Below are 14,735 nucleotides of genomic sequence, written 5' to 3' on the forward strand. Positions count from 1 at the left end.
AATTGTAACCTAGTGTAATGAATTGACAAAAGTATTACCATAATAAGACAATTATTCGTACCTTAAGCTAAGCCAGGAAAACTTTTGTCTTCGTTTCGTCTTTGAACTTTCGTCCTCTGTGCAAACATAAAAGATACGACCGTGGAGGAAGGAACTACAATCTTATAAAACATTTACATATTTTTGCATATTTATTCGTCTTGCTTTCACCTTTCACGTTCATTTTTCCATCATATGCCGCTCTTGCGTTTGCAAACAAATTACGTTATTTCTCATGTTTCAAATCACATGCTTACATCTCATGTCAGTTTGAATTTCCTAGTTTATCTATCGTTGTTAATTTGAATTTAATGTACATGTATTTTGTTGTTAGTTCATATTTGACGATTATCGTCAAAAAGTTAGCATGCATCGACGGACTATATGACCGATATATTCTCATCTGCAATCTGCAATAATCACTTTACGTACAATTGTGAAACGAATGTATGTTAAATTTTGTCAATAAAAAAAAACATTGGTATAACTATTTTAACATACTATATACACAGCATGCTTACCCTCCTGCTTACCAACTCCCATTTATATGTCTGTTCCTGTTTACAGTCGGCTAGGGTGGAAAGTGGTTATTACTTTAAGTAGTGTTGTTTGTTATTGCAATGTTTGGTTTGGCTGTTTGGTATTACTTTACTTTCCTGTTTCCCATAAAAATATGACTAGTATATGTTTTCATTGGTTATCCTTCTCCAGCATGACATATCGTTTATAGAGTTTCGGTAAGCACGCTATTCTTTTACGGGGGTAAGTATGTATGTGTATATGTCGTGTTTGTTTGCATGTGTATCTGTTTCAGTATGTGGTATCTAGGTTTAAAATATATTCCTATTATTTCTTAGTTATCGATGTTGTTTTTTATGCAATTCGAATTCTGCGGATCACCTTTCCGAAGATGCAACATAAATTTGTATAAAAGTATCAAATTTGGTAAGCAAATTTACAATGGGTAGGATATTTTTATAACAATTTTCGTAGTTGCTATCTCTCGTCATATATCTGCTATTTTTTTACTAACGCTAGAAATTGTGTAGAATGTCGTATTTAAGTACATCAAATTGTTTAACTGATGCAACATTTTTCATCAGTGTAGAGCTGATTACAGCTTTACCATGAAGGATTAACAAGTCTTATGATCGCATGCCTCCATGATATGTAATGAAAATTATGGTAACGTCATCAGCTTTTTTGTTCTTTTCAGTTGTATTATTATTATATTAACATGTTCTAACACAGAAACAGAATCATTTACAAAAACCAGGAACCATGAACAAAAACACATGAACAGTCAACCCATTGCTCTACAAACTATTTCAAATAATCTGTTTTAATGCACTCGACAGTTTCGTGTAAATTATCCTAGCCCTACGGGTGGATGCATTGGTTGTTTAAATAGTATGTTTTGCTTCGGTGCATATTTGAAAGTTCTAAGAGTGCATCACATACACATGTACATGGACAGGTTAAAGAATTGGGACCATCATGGGTAGGGGGTTCGATACCCTGTTTTACTACGATAAAGCCGACTATTATCTTCCAACGGATAGTTTGAGCACCAGGAAAAACAGACTCCTGATAACAAGCCATAGATCCACAGCTTGTAGAATAATTGGAAAGGCACACGATCGCTGATAGATTCCGAACGGATTGGCGGTGCCTGAAAGAAGGAAATGGATATAGAAGATAAAATTAAATTTCGTTTAAAAAAGCGACAGCCACCTTCGTTACAGCGTTATTCGCATCGAACCGTAAAAATAGTTTGTGTGTTTAATACACAAATCAAAAGAAAAAATAATATGAAGAGTAAACGTACAGATTGGCTTACTTATGTAGGTCAGAGATTGGAACAAAATGTTTTTTTTTGTTGTTGCGAAAATTACGTAATTAATCACACCAATGATAGTTGTGATACTCCTTACACTCGGTAGCACTTACATATTGGAATGGCGTAGGCTCATAAAGCTGCCACATCATTCAATTAGCTGAACCACCACGTTTCCTCTTAACGATGGGGAATCAACGTGGCATGTAACTCCCCGAAGAGCAATATTTTTTCACTATAATGCTTAACATGTCTCGTGCGAGTATTCCATACTTTTGATCTTTAGCGAGCTTCTTATTTCGGTTTTCCAGTCGGTTTAGCTTAGAATTGGGAAGCATGAGAACATTCTGAGAAATAAAGCAAATTTTCACTTATGCGTGGCTCGACACCGCTCCCTGGGGTGTAGCACTTTGTTGCGGTGTGAGGTTACGTTTCGTGAGCATGGTATATTCATCAATTGGATAGATTCAATCAGATATTTAGTTGTGGAATCGTTTGGTAGTGTAAAAGTGTGTGGTGAAAATTACTGCCGTGAAATTAGCCGATATCAATACTTTAATATATTTTAAGGTGCGGTTTAGACGATTTATCGAACTATCCTGCATCCTGCTACAGTAAAAGTTTTGTGTTACCTTATACATGTAATGCGCAATATTATGCGCATTATACAATGTTGGTTGGGGTTGAACCAATATATTATTTTATTTCACTTTATTAGAATGGCCCAATGTCACAATGTACATTATTTACTGCCGAATAGAATAGAAATGATGCAATATGGCTTATATACAATGCGTGTGGGATTTTCCGTTTTAGAAAAAGAGGGTTTGTAGTTTGTAGTGGACAAAATCAAAATGACAGAATAAAGTTATTAAAGAAAACAGTAGCGGCTAGCTTTCTGCCGAGGAATCACCAATGTAATGGAGCGAAATGTAATCGATTTATATGTATGCACATGATCTGCCGCACAAAGCGCTCACGAATGTTCACGATAAGTTCCCATACCATTTAGCGCTGATGATGGTAGTTGCTATTCGCGTTTTCAAACAACCGCGAACAGAATGGTTCAAGTGTAAGAGGAAATCGTTATTCCCCTTCGACAAACCAAACACTTACGTGGTCGCACTTCCGACGAAGGTTGTGATACAATGTGACTGAGTTCGGGATGAGGAAATTAAATAAGTTTTTAGTAAAGGGATTATAAGGATCGTCAGCATGGTTGAATGCTTCTTCGTTTGTGGTAAATGCGTAAAAAGTGAACCGCTTTTGGGATTATACCCCTTTTTATCGGCTTTGATGGGTTGTGGATCGAATGTTTGCTGCGAAAAGGTTGGCAATGGTTTTATGTAAAATGGAGCCGCTAGCGAAGCAATAAAGTCAATTCGCCCATTCCGTTTTGGGCTGTCAAATATTAGTCAGCAGGATCTAGGGGGTCTAGGGATGGTGGATGTCGAGGCAATGGGTTTCTAACCGTTGTTGGTTTGTTAACTGGGTGAGTAAATTTCAAATGGAAATGCTGTACTAACCGCACAATTCACGGATTGGCCTTCGCTTGGATTTGTCGAAGGCATCGAAATTTACCGGTGTTGGTTCAAAAAGGATATATTGAGGACGAATAGACGAAGGTGCATGTGACTTATGGTCAATGTCATTGACGGTTTGATTTTTTACTTCATCTCACCGCTTTGGGAGAGTGTGAGACAAGTACATAAATCGATGGTAGGTGGTGTAGTAGGCAAAAAGAGAAAAAGCAAATCAATAAAAGCGAACAAATGGATTATGTGCAATCATAACTCATCTCCGAGTTAACGATAACAGTAGAGCCATGTTGTGTGCTGCGTCGTAAACGATCACACAGAAAACGAGTACAGCTTAAACCAACTGAAACAAAGCCAATCATGTACAGAACACTAAAAGGAGGTATTGATACCGTAACGATGATGCGGTCACCATTATAGGAATCAACATAAAGGTGCTATTCGCGGGTATGATATATAGCAAGCACCGTTATGAATGTTGAAACCAATGCAAGTGCGGTAATACCTTACATTCATAAAAATAGCGACAGGTGTTCCAACGAAAAGAAGCGAAACTGTGCGAAAGTTAAAATTCCTTTACCTTTCAAAAAGCATGACCGCAATTTTAAACATATGTGAATGTTTGCAAAATGGCTGCAAATGAATGAATATTGGAGCATATGGAAAACTTCAGAACACAGGAGAAAAGGTTGTTCACATTGAAAGGTTGGTAGCACATAATAGTTTAAAGCTTATCTTACTATTCGCGATTGCCACGTCTTGCAATTCATGGGTATATGTATCTATTCAGCATTAGATCGAAATTAATGATGCATGTTAAAAGCTTCCCATGGAAGTACCCAATAGGTAATATATCAATCTATTTAGGCGATCTTCCTGTTGGCGTGTATCTGCTACATTCGTACAGCTGCATAGGACAGTGTGAGCCTCTCTTACGACCACATCAACGATAGCCATTTGCTGCGAATGCCTGTCTCACGGCAACATCACGCAGATCGATAATGATATGAAATCCGGTCGAATGCCAAATCGGTCGGTAAATTAAGCTTTATTTGCCCTTTTCCGCTAGTAAAAATCGGATGTGGTAGGATGAAAAAGGCGAATAAAATCCGATCGATGCGAACTGACTTGACACTGTTGCTGTTCAACGTTGCTTATTGGTTTCGGAAACCAGGCTGGGTCGATCGATCTGGCTGGTTTGCATTGCCACCCACCGAGAGAGTGTCGAATGTAAATTGACTTTAGTTCTCCAGGGTCCAGTATACACGGTAGGGAATGGGAAGTTTGCAGCGATGTTGGTTCGAAGCGGACGGGGGCATCTAGTGAATACTTACCGTTGAGCACATGCACGGAGATGGAATAGTGTTGATTTGGTCCTATCGAACACGTATAGCTGCCGGAGTCTTGCCGATTGACCTTCGCTACGAAGAGTGTAGAATTGGCTCCTATACTTGTTAAATTCGTTTTTACACTGAAAAATTCAAAATACAATACAAATGTTAGTTTAAGTTTATATCATGATTAGAAAGATAATTATGATCCTAATGTAAGGAAGTAATAAAGAATAAAGGAGTTGATAATGTAAAAAAATGGATATTTAGTAGATACCGGTTTAATTAAAAAAAAATTTAAACTAGCCAAAATAACAAAGGGCCTCAAAGCGTGGCCGTAGACATTATGAATATTTTCACCGACTGCAAGTAAGGGTAATCGTTTTCTGTTTCATTATGAATAAATTGTTTTTGAGGTTTCAAGAAAGACGGGCTGAGTGCTCATTAAGGGTTTGATGAATAAATAACGACTTAACAAGTGATTTTATGTTAGTAGCACAACTATTTGAAGCAGAACCGCTGACTGTCTGTTCCAAAATGACCCTCCTTTTGGTTTTTCTTCAAAGCAGATATCAAAGGCAATCTCGAATGAAAGCAAGGTTAAAATCGTTGATGCATGTGATGATGGAATGCCAGATAGCTTTTAAGCTGGTTTCGGGTTTCTAGCAACTGGGTTTTGAGTTATTTTCGTTTATCAGGATATTTCCGAAAAAAAACATCAAATCGTCGTTTCATAGATGACATTTTCACGGTTTTCTGCGTTAGCGGATAGCGTTATTTTCTGATTCGAACTCTTCTTAAGTGGCCAACAATCATACCGATAGACGACAGATAATATAGTACGCGTAGAGCAAAAATAAATGGTTCTTCGTTTCAGACTTCTGGTCATTGTCTGACAGCAACAGATCACGTTGTCCTTTGAATGGATTCGGGTTGATTAACCGTAACTGATAGATGATGGATAAGACGAAATATTTGTGATGCTGCATCGTTTGGCTATTACGTATCTACGCAATACGAGCTAAGAAAATTAATTTTTCTCTAAAATTACTATGATCGCAACGAACTAAGTCTGGCGTTTGAACAAATAATTTAAATACTTTCAGAATATTTATTGCTCGATCATTGATTGATTAATTGCTCTTAGCTATACAGTAGGACATCGATTATCAAGGACCTGATTAACCAGCGGGTGGGTTATTCGTGAGTTATTATTATTATTATTATTATTGTAGTTGTTGTAGTTGTTGTTGTTGTTATAAATATTACTATCAAATCGCGTAGCCTTACGTGGAATTGTTTCGATGCGCTGGCTCCAGATATGTGCTGAGGGGCACCAAACAATGCTTACGTACTCTAAGATCGGCCAAACTAAAAGCGTTTTTATACAACCGAGGTCACGAAACTCTTTTGTCATTCGAAATAACACGCTTAGCGTCTGATTACCACGATTAATTAGATATGTCATGTGAGGTCTAAAACTAAGTTACTTGTCAAGAAGGATCCCTAGGAACACACTCAGAACGTTGTAATAAACAATTGTCAATATTGTACTACAATAGGATAAGTGAACTGCTTTTTTAGAAGGACATTACTTGACATTTATCGACGGACAGTAGTAATGAATTTCGTCGGTATCATGAACTAAATACGTCTATCGCATGTTGAAGGCGAGCACAATCAATGACTGCATCAGTAAAAAAGGATAGCTAGTAGCATAGTTTTGAATTTTTAACCTGTCAACCGGTTGGCCCTAGAGGCTCTTGAGCATTTCTCTATATTGCCCGGTTAATCGACGTTCTACTGTATAGAATTATGTTACCAAATTAAAAGCCATATAAACAAAAACGTTTTATCCAAGTCATTTTTAAGAGTCTTTTCTGATGATATCTATTGTGATTAAAGAAAAGTTATGATTTTAAATAACACAGCCATTCTTTATAAAACTGTACGAAAAGTTATTTTAAGGAAAGTGGTTCGTGTTTTGGTAGCCACACTGTACTATAATGTTATCTCATTTGCCTAAGTGTCGGAGCTCATTATGGTATGATGGAAAAGCATGGTAATTTTGGTAAATTTACAGATACTGCACAGGTATTACAGATAACTGTATCCCTATTACAATAGCTTCACGTGAACATTCCACAGATGAGACTCATAATTGAACCATTAAATGGAAACAGAAGAAACCCCGCGGTAAGAGAATTACTGATTGTAGTAGAATGCCGTTCGTACCGTTCTTGTTTACAGAGTCTTGCAATTGAGTGAAGCAGCAAACCATAAATGAACCATTTCACGGGTGTACGAGTTGTGGCCGAAATCTGATCCACTGATCGTAAACAATCGACGTGACTTCTGGACGAATGGTATTTGAAGGAACATGGTAAGTGGGAATGAATTGAAGTCAAGGGAAGAAGAAGAAGATGATGATGACGCTTACCTGATGCCGCCTCTCGTTGTATCGTGGTTGAGAATGTTTTCGTTGTGTATCCAGTAAACGACTGACCGTAACATCGAGATGTGTCGGATTTTGCACATCAGCTTTATCGTCGAGCCAACCTCATAGTACTTATCGTATAGTGGGGCACCTTCTTCGTCCACGATGGCCACTTCGGGTGCTATGTCGGGGTAGAACAGAAGGAATAGTCCAACGCAGGAGACAGCACAAGGGAACAGGTGAGAAAAGGGAAAGAAAGTTATAAATATATGGTTCTTCCGTTGTTGCTTGGGATGTTGTATTCGCTTGGGATTGGATGGTACGACTCGCTTGAGATTTGTGCGTGCTCAGGTAATGGCGAAATTGCACCTTCGTTTGATGTAGGGCAGAAGGGTAAAGCTTCCGATTCGCAGGTTCAGGAATCCTCCACGGTAACACAGTTTGTGTGCTGATACCTCAGCGAAAGCTTAAGGTAAAATCGACATGGAAATGGCACCATAAACAGTTTACAATCCCTACTAGCCTAGCGTTCGTAAGCTGAAGACTTAGTAGGTATAAAACAAACAAACTGTTCATGGTTTGCTCTGTTTACTGTCGTTCAGCTGCTACTAGTAGACTCTTCATATTTCGTTATGCAAACGATTTTTATTCTAGAGGATGGTGGAAGTATACAATTTATCCTATTGACACTGGATGCTGCGTTGTATGATCACTAGTCTTATTTTTTAATGCAATGATCCTGTCCAACAACTAGACGTAGTATGCATGACAAATAGTTATTGTTGTTATTTTTTTTCGTAAGAACGGTTAGGCCGTATTGACTTACTTTACTACGTTGCCAGAAAGTCACCCATAACTATGGGAAAACGGTGCGGATGGGCTTTTGACCGGTCCAGTCGTGTGAATTCCAACGTCGCTGCCAATACACTACCGAACAGCGCCACAAATAATTATGTTGTCAAAAAAATAGTTTGGCTTTACTCATATGGTCCTGCTGATACAATATGAAATACACATACTTTAACACAAATTTCATCTTCTTCTTTATCGACATAAAAACCTCGGGAGGTGTAGGTCTGGCATTTTTGGCTTTGATTTTTTTTCACCCGTAGCCGGATGGTCAGTCCTGCGTACGAAGGATTGATTTGAGCGGGATTTTGAATTGGTCCTGTAGTGTTGTGACCGGCACCGCTACCAAATACATCACTGGGTCACATATTTCATCGATGTTTTTTTTAAATTTGACCGTTCCTGCCAGTGGTGAGTTTCCGTGGCAGATCTACGGAGAACAGATTTGTCCATAACAATATAATTAAATTATACATTACTTGAGCACAAGGTTGGACTGCACAATTAATGCACAGTTGTGTTACCAGTCTTCGTCGATCGAACAATCCGAAAAGAGAGTGGATACATTAGTATTTCTGCAGTCTCATGCGCAACACGAACAATGTACACAGTACATATCCTACTCAATGTCCAAACGTCCATAATTAAAATATTATTATTTTGATAGTGCTAAGTGGCGGTCGATTGATCGGGTACAATCGAAATAAGGTGCCTTTTCTCCGTTGCTAGAAGGAATTGTCTCCAAATTAATATGAATCATTCCTTCTTTACTTTAGATTAAGATTCTAATAGATTTAAGCAATGTAGACTGGCCGATTTTCATTAATAAAAACAAGTGATCAAAGATTTATTGATGTTGGTGATTGATGATGATTGATGTGCCAAGTTCCTATGCAGTATTCCGAACGGGCTACCGTATTATGTTATCCATGATGGAGACGCCCAATCTTCCATCGATTAAATCTGTTCTTAGTTGTATTCTCGGCCTTTATTAATCCTAGGCCATTTAGTTGAGCAAGTCACTCTATGTCGGTTGAAAGTGTAGAGAATTAAGAATTTTCTAAAACGCGCATTTTCAATGATGGTTTATGAGGGTTGGTCTTGTTCTCATCATATCTGTTTTTGAATCGTTCAATGGATTAAGATTTATTTACACTCAAACCGAACATGTATTTGAGCCGCACATTGTCAACTGTCTTGTTTGACCGGCTCGAAATCTTAACTAGTTTATACTGTTTTTGTAAAACATACTCACCACAAAAAAGTATAGTATAGTAGTATAGTATAGTCAGTTTTATTATTTTTCCAGGATATGCAAAAATTTGAAACATGTTCAAGAGTACATGGTAGTATGCTAGTGAGCAGAATTAAACAAGGAAGTATGCTAAATTGAAGGTGTTCTGCAGCGCAATGTTGTTAAGTATTTAATTACACCTTCAATATGAAATTATTCTGAAAGAAAAAGCGTTAATTGGTTTCAGGATGTAAGCCTGCCAGGTGTAATTGTTGTTGAAGCGTAGCATAATAATGCCATGAAGGAACGGACCACAGTTGGATAGAGGAATATGATGAAGTGTAAGCTCGCACCATGTGCGTAAAATCTTGGTGCAATGAGGTGGCAAACTAACAAAGAACTGTGCTCCTAACTTTGTGCTCGCTCTAGGGACAAATGCACTTAGAACGGATGCAAGTTTCTTTGGACGGGCATATGTGTGCTATCGAGTGCCGTTAATGTTAGGAGCAGTGCCATCCGATTGACAAACCCCGTTGCGAAGCCACACGGAAGTTCGTGCACCGCGGGGGATTAGTATGTAAATTTATGCACTTCACACAATAGCAGGCTCGGATGCTTAGTGCCTTCTTCAAGAGGAAGCAAGTTAGCTTGAACGACAGCAAGAGAACGTGCTTAGATGGTTGGTTATTTATGGATGGTACACGAGAAATAAGGCAAACCGATAGAAAATTTAACAGCTCTTTTTTGTAGGAAACTTGTGGAAGAGTTGATGATGATGAGCGAATAAAAATGAGTTAATAATAGAAAGTTTTATAATCATGATTGCGCGTAAAGAAAATTTGTTGGGCACCGGTATCTCGTTCATCATAGTCACGTTTACGATCAACGACATGGGAAAAAATGTATGTTCTTATGGTTACAAGAGTTCGGTTTGGTGGTGTTTTGGTTTCTATTCAAAATCTTAAACAATGTGTGGAAATGTGTTGAACTAAAGATCTTGCATAATCAGCTAGTGATGTATCGTGAGCGAATAATAAAAATATATACATTAGAGCTAATTATTAAGTCGCAACAATAGTTAATGTAATCACTAGTGTTAAGGATGTTATTGACGTTTTTCATTGACGAGATTTGAATGAAAGTATTAGAAGAGAAATATTCGTCTAAATTATTAATAAATATGTGTTTTTTAAATACCGCTAAAAAAAATATCTACAAGATTTCTGATGACACTTTCCATGTTTGGTGTTAATTTTGGGCTACACTAGCAGAATTATCCAGCTTAATTAAATTTGCTCTCGATAGGCACGCTGAAATTTTTTCACATGACTAATAAGATTAACGCAAGGACCACTGTTGGTTCGAATATCTGTGTACGTTTCGTTATTACAACGAAACGTGTGGGAACCATAATAAGAAATACGAAGGAATCCATTCTATGAATTCTGGAATCGTGGAGCGTAGATAGAGTTTGTTTGTTTTTATTTTCTTCGATCAATGCTGTGCGAGTGGTAATTATTAATGTGATCAATGAATGAAACTTTTCCCATTGTAATAGCGTAACCATCCCATTTGCTACTCACGCCGAATCGAATTTATCGACCGATATCATCTTACATAAACAAATGGCACTCGTGGCTCCTCACTGGTGCGATAGATAAGAATATTCTTCTTGTGGAAGGCTGACTATTTGCGCTGAATCTATAAGCATGAGGCCGAATTATCATTTGAGGTTACATTTTCGAGATACACGTAGTCAGTACTCGTCAACAGCATGGTGGGAAATATAACATAATCTAATAAGTATAATATCTGTTGGGGATTGAAAACGAAAAAAGGTAAGAAAAATAAAATGATCTTTCTAAATAAAGCGACGGTTGGACGAAGCATCGAAGCATCAAACCAGAATAGCCCTCATGTACGACTCCAGAGATGAAAATAAATGGTTTGCAATAAATTTGATTCAGCAACTGTACAAGCATTCCACAAATCAAGTTTCGCTTGAAGACGACTCGATCGAAGGTTCTACTCGATCGATGTTGTATCGGGTTTCATGTGTTGTTGGTTTTTGTTTTGTTTGTTTATCGTAGTGCTGGAAGCAATGCTAAACTTAAGATGCAACGGTACGGATAAACTCTCGAATCGGAACAAATATCTTTAAGCGGGCACGTGGGTCGAGGCAAGTATACAGCGAGTGAATTGACGTTACTTTAGCTTGATTTGTTGTTTTTCTGGTTTCCATATACTTGCCTTTTCTTTCATGAACCATTTTCTGGGTCGTTAGTTGACTGCAAAATGGAAGCTTATAGCTACCTTCCGGTGTGTGTGTGTGTTTTTTTGTGTGCGGCTATTCCGACAAGACAAAAGAGCCTCCAGCGTACGTTGCCCATCGCTTAAGAAAACCTTGGAACTAAGGCGTTGACGTTCCCCAGACGCCAGCAACTAGGACAATCAATGGATGAAAGAAGCTTAGGAGGTTGGCTATTACTGGGATAGGTATCCATCTGGCAGAAATAGTTTGCCACTCTTTCATCACTGGCCGTGCATCGTCTTTTGTAGTGCACGGAGGCAAAAGAAGAGCAGCTAGGAGTTTTCCGAAGGGTTTAGATGAGATTTAAAAGTTAAGATGATGGGATGGAGCCTTCTTCCTAAGGCTCTCGGTTTGCGACGAGTGAGACTTTACGAGCAGCGAATGAGTGCCCGGAAGCTGCGGACAGTTTCTTGAGTGTCGAAGTAAACACGAGGGACGTGGTGATATATAGTAAGATTTGTGGGGTTTACAAAAGGCAGGAAGAAAGTGTTTATATGCCGTGTACCGGTAGGGTCAATCGTGATCATGTTGATCCCCGGCTGGGGATGTGTTTTTCTTGTTATTCGTTGAAATATTACATGTGTAGATAGAGATGGAAATCGTATGCGAAAACAAGGTTCGGCAAACCGTAGACAGGAAATGGTCGGAAAATTGAATGAAGCGTAACAGTGGGTGACGATATATTATTCGTAAGCATTTGAACCAGCGTGCGATGGCAGAGATGGTAGAGTAAAAGGAGTGGAGAAATGGAATTTTCTAGGGCGCAGTTTACAGAGGGTAAAATAAAAGAATTACGTTTGCTTGATGAAATAATCTTAGTGATTACAAGGGCTTACATACTTCATGACTAAGGATCAAAATAGGAAGTTTGAGTTAAAAAGAGCATTTGGCAAGTATGTTGACCTATTTTCCAAACGTGTTTTGTTATGTCTTTGCAATGTTTGTAACGTAGGGCATTTAAGTGTGTAAAAAAAATGTTTTGTAGGAAATGGTTATTTCAGATATCATTAGCTTGCTGCTTGAACTAGTTTTATGTCGTTTCTAAAAGACAAGGACCAATTTCTCTCAGTATCCATGATCAATCCTGCGTATCTTTATAGCTGCAACGCGGTATGCCATTTTCGGGTTGAAAACATTATTTAAATGGTCGATTCCGAAAAACTTTGGAATTTGATTGCAAATAGTTGTTTTTTTTTTTTGCTGTTTACCGTTCAAACTCTCTGAAATGTCACAGAACGTGTGTAAAAACACATCAAGCATATAAAAACAAATCAACGATTTTAAAATTCATTTTCTTGTAATCATTTTCACCGGTAACAATCGTTCAATTCCCAATGCTTGAATGCTATAACATTAACAATAGTGAGTAATTGTAAAAGAAATGGTGTGTTGATGGATCTTGGAGAATGTACAAAATTATCGCAGATTGAAAATAAGCCTCTATAATAGGCAACTGAAACATCCTCGACTTGCACAGCGTGCTAGAAGTTTGAACATGGATCCTTGTTCTATCACGGTTGAAAACGATGGGTGGTCATAAAAATTTGAGAGGGCCATAAAAATCGATTGCATCCATAAAAGCATATTTTATGGCTTTTCTATAGTAGGTGAGATTTCCTGTATTTTGTTAAAATTAAGTTTATCATACGGTAGGTAGAGATTGGGAAAACAAATCAATAGATTGCGATGGATAATATCTGTTATATGCCAGTGTATAAGCTCACAATTAATCAATTCACTAAATTCAATCTAATATCAAGCGATTTAGTAATATTGAACAATAACAACGAAATTGTCAACACCCTTGGTTGCTTGATATTCAGAAGCGATTGGTACAAAGTTAAAAAATAGTTAAACATTTCGTTTATGTTATGAATATATTTTTACAGGAATGAGATTGCATTAGGAATGCTAATTGAAAGCATAAACAAAACCAAGATATCGTGTTGCTATATGTTTGCAAATAGCGTAATAACTTCAATTCAAATCCAGAGCATGGGCTTCCCATGGCGTAATAATTTGAAAAGAACATTCATCTGCTTTGCGTGTATTAATACTGCTCTCGCAAACCTTGTACGTATTGGTACGACAAAGCGAAGAAATTATCATGCTTCCATGGTTTGGTGATGTTTTTTTAATGCGATTAAGCTACGGTAGATGCTAATGAACTTGAACACAAACGCAACGTTCTTTAAATTTATTACCAGTTTCAGAGACAGCTTAAAAGCTTTTCCAATCCGTTCGTTCGTCTTACTTTCTGTGGAATGTACCGAGAAAGCAGTGGAAAAAATTGAAGGAATAAATGAAGAACACATTATGAGAGCATCTGCTCGAGAAACGGAATAGTGAATTTTTGGCATAAATAAGTGGTCCCCTAACCAAACGCTCACTACGATTTTCTACTAAAACTCTCTTTGGTACGGCGATGCCACTAAGGCAAATTGCAGCAATCCTAACAACTTGAAGGAAATTATTATAATTTATGTTTGGGCATGATCAAAAAGTTTTCCTTCCTTTTGGCCGAAGAAAAATATTTCCGGTTTTGCAAATGTACTGTTTGATACGGTTGAAATAGCCTAGGTAATAGTTTTATGGCTTGCATTTGAAAATAAAACCGTGTAGTTGGTTTGTACGGTGTCTTAAAAACACACAAGCCATATGAATGTGTGAGAACATTGTTCAAAACGCTTGGTAAAATATGTTAACTTTAACGTAGGAAGTTCGAAAGAGCAAAGGAACAAAAAAAAAAGAGTCAGAAGCGAACCGGATGCAAGTTTTTTTGTTCTTGCAAATTAGGTTTGATAACGGAACCCATGCTTTCCGTTTGTTGCTTATACTATTCATCTATAAGTCCGTTCCGAAAAGCACGTTGTCGGAATGACGCTTGTCCTCCTTTTTCGGTTAGGTGTTATCCAAGGACAACCACCGTAAAGAACAGAATAGGCTATATTCTGCTACCGTTATCAGTGCAGGTGTGACCATTCGTCACCAGGCCAAATAGAAGCAAAGAGATATCGTTTACCAGTCCACTCGAACCAAGCCCTCTCTTTTTTTCTTGCTCGGACAGATGGAACGTGGTAGTCAACCGCGGCGTTTCGAAGTTATCTTAATTTGCCTCATTAAGGGCTGAAAACGAACCCGACCTGGTAATGGCTGTGA

General features: G+C 37.9%; 1 protein-coding gene across 1 annotated transcript in view; it reads right to left on the minus strand.

Annotated features, from left to right (window-relative positions):
• Positions 1 to 208: 208 nt before the first annotated feature.
• The window catches only part of LOC128310885 (uncharacterized), a 42,301-nt gene continuing 27,774 nt past the window's right edge, over positions 209 to 14,735 (minus strand). The window contains exons 5-7 of the mRNA XM_053047628.1: positions 7,186 to 7,363; positions 4,749 to 4,885; positions 209 to 1,711 (exon numbers count right to left, since the gene is read on the minus strand). Coding sequence (XP_052903588.1) covers positions 1,584 to 1,711; positions 4,749 to 4,885; positions 7,186 to 7,363 — 443 coding nt within the window. The 3' untranslated portion in view covers positions 209 to 1,583. The remainder of the gene's footprint in view (positions 1,712 to 4,748; positions 4,886 to 7,185; positions 7,364 to 14,735) is intronic.

The sequence above is a fragment of the Anopheles moucheti genome, chromosome 2 (assembly GCF_943734755.1).
Source record: "Anopheles moucheti chromosome 2, idAnoMoucSN_F20_07, whole genome shotgun sequence".
NCBI lineage: Eukaryota > Metazoa > Arthropoda > Insecta > Diptera > Culicidae > Anopheles > Anopheles moucheti.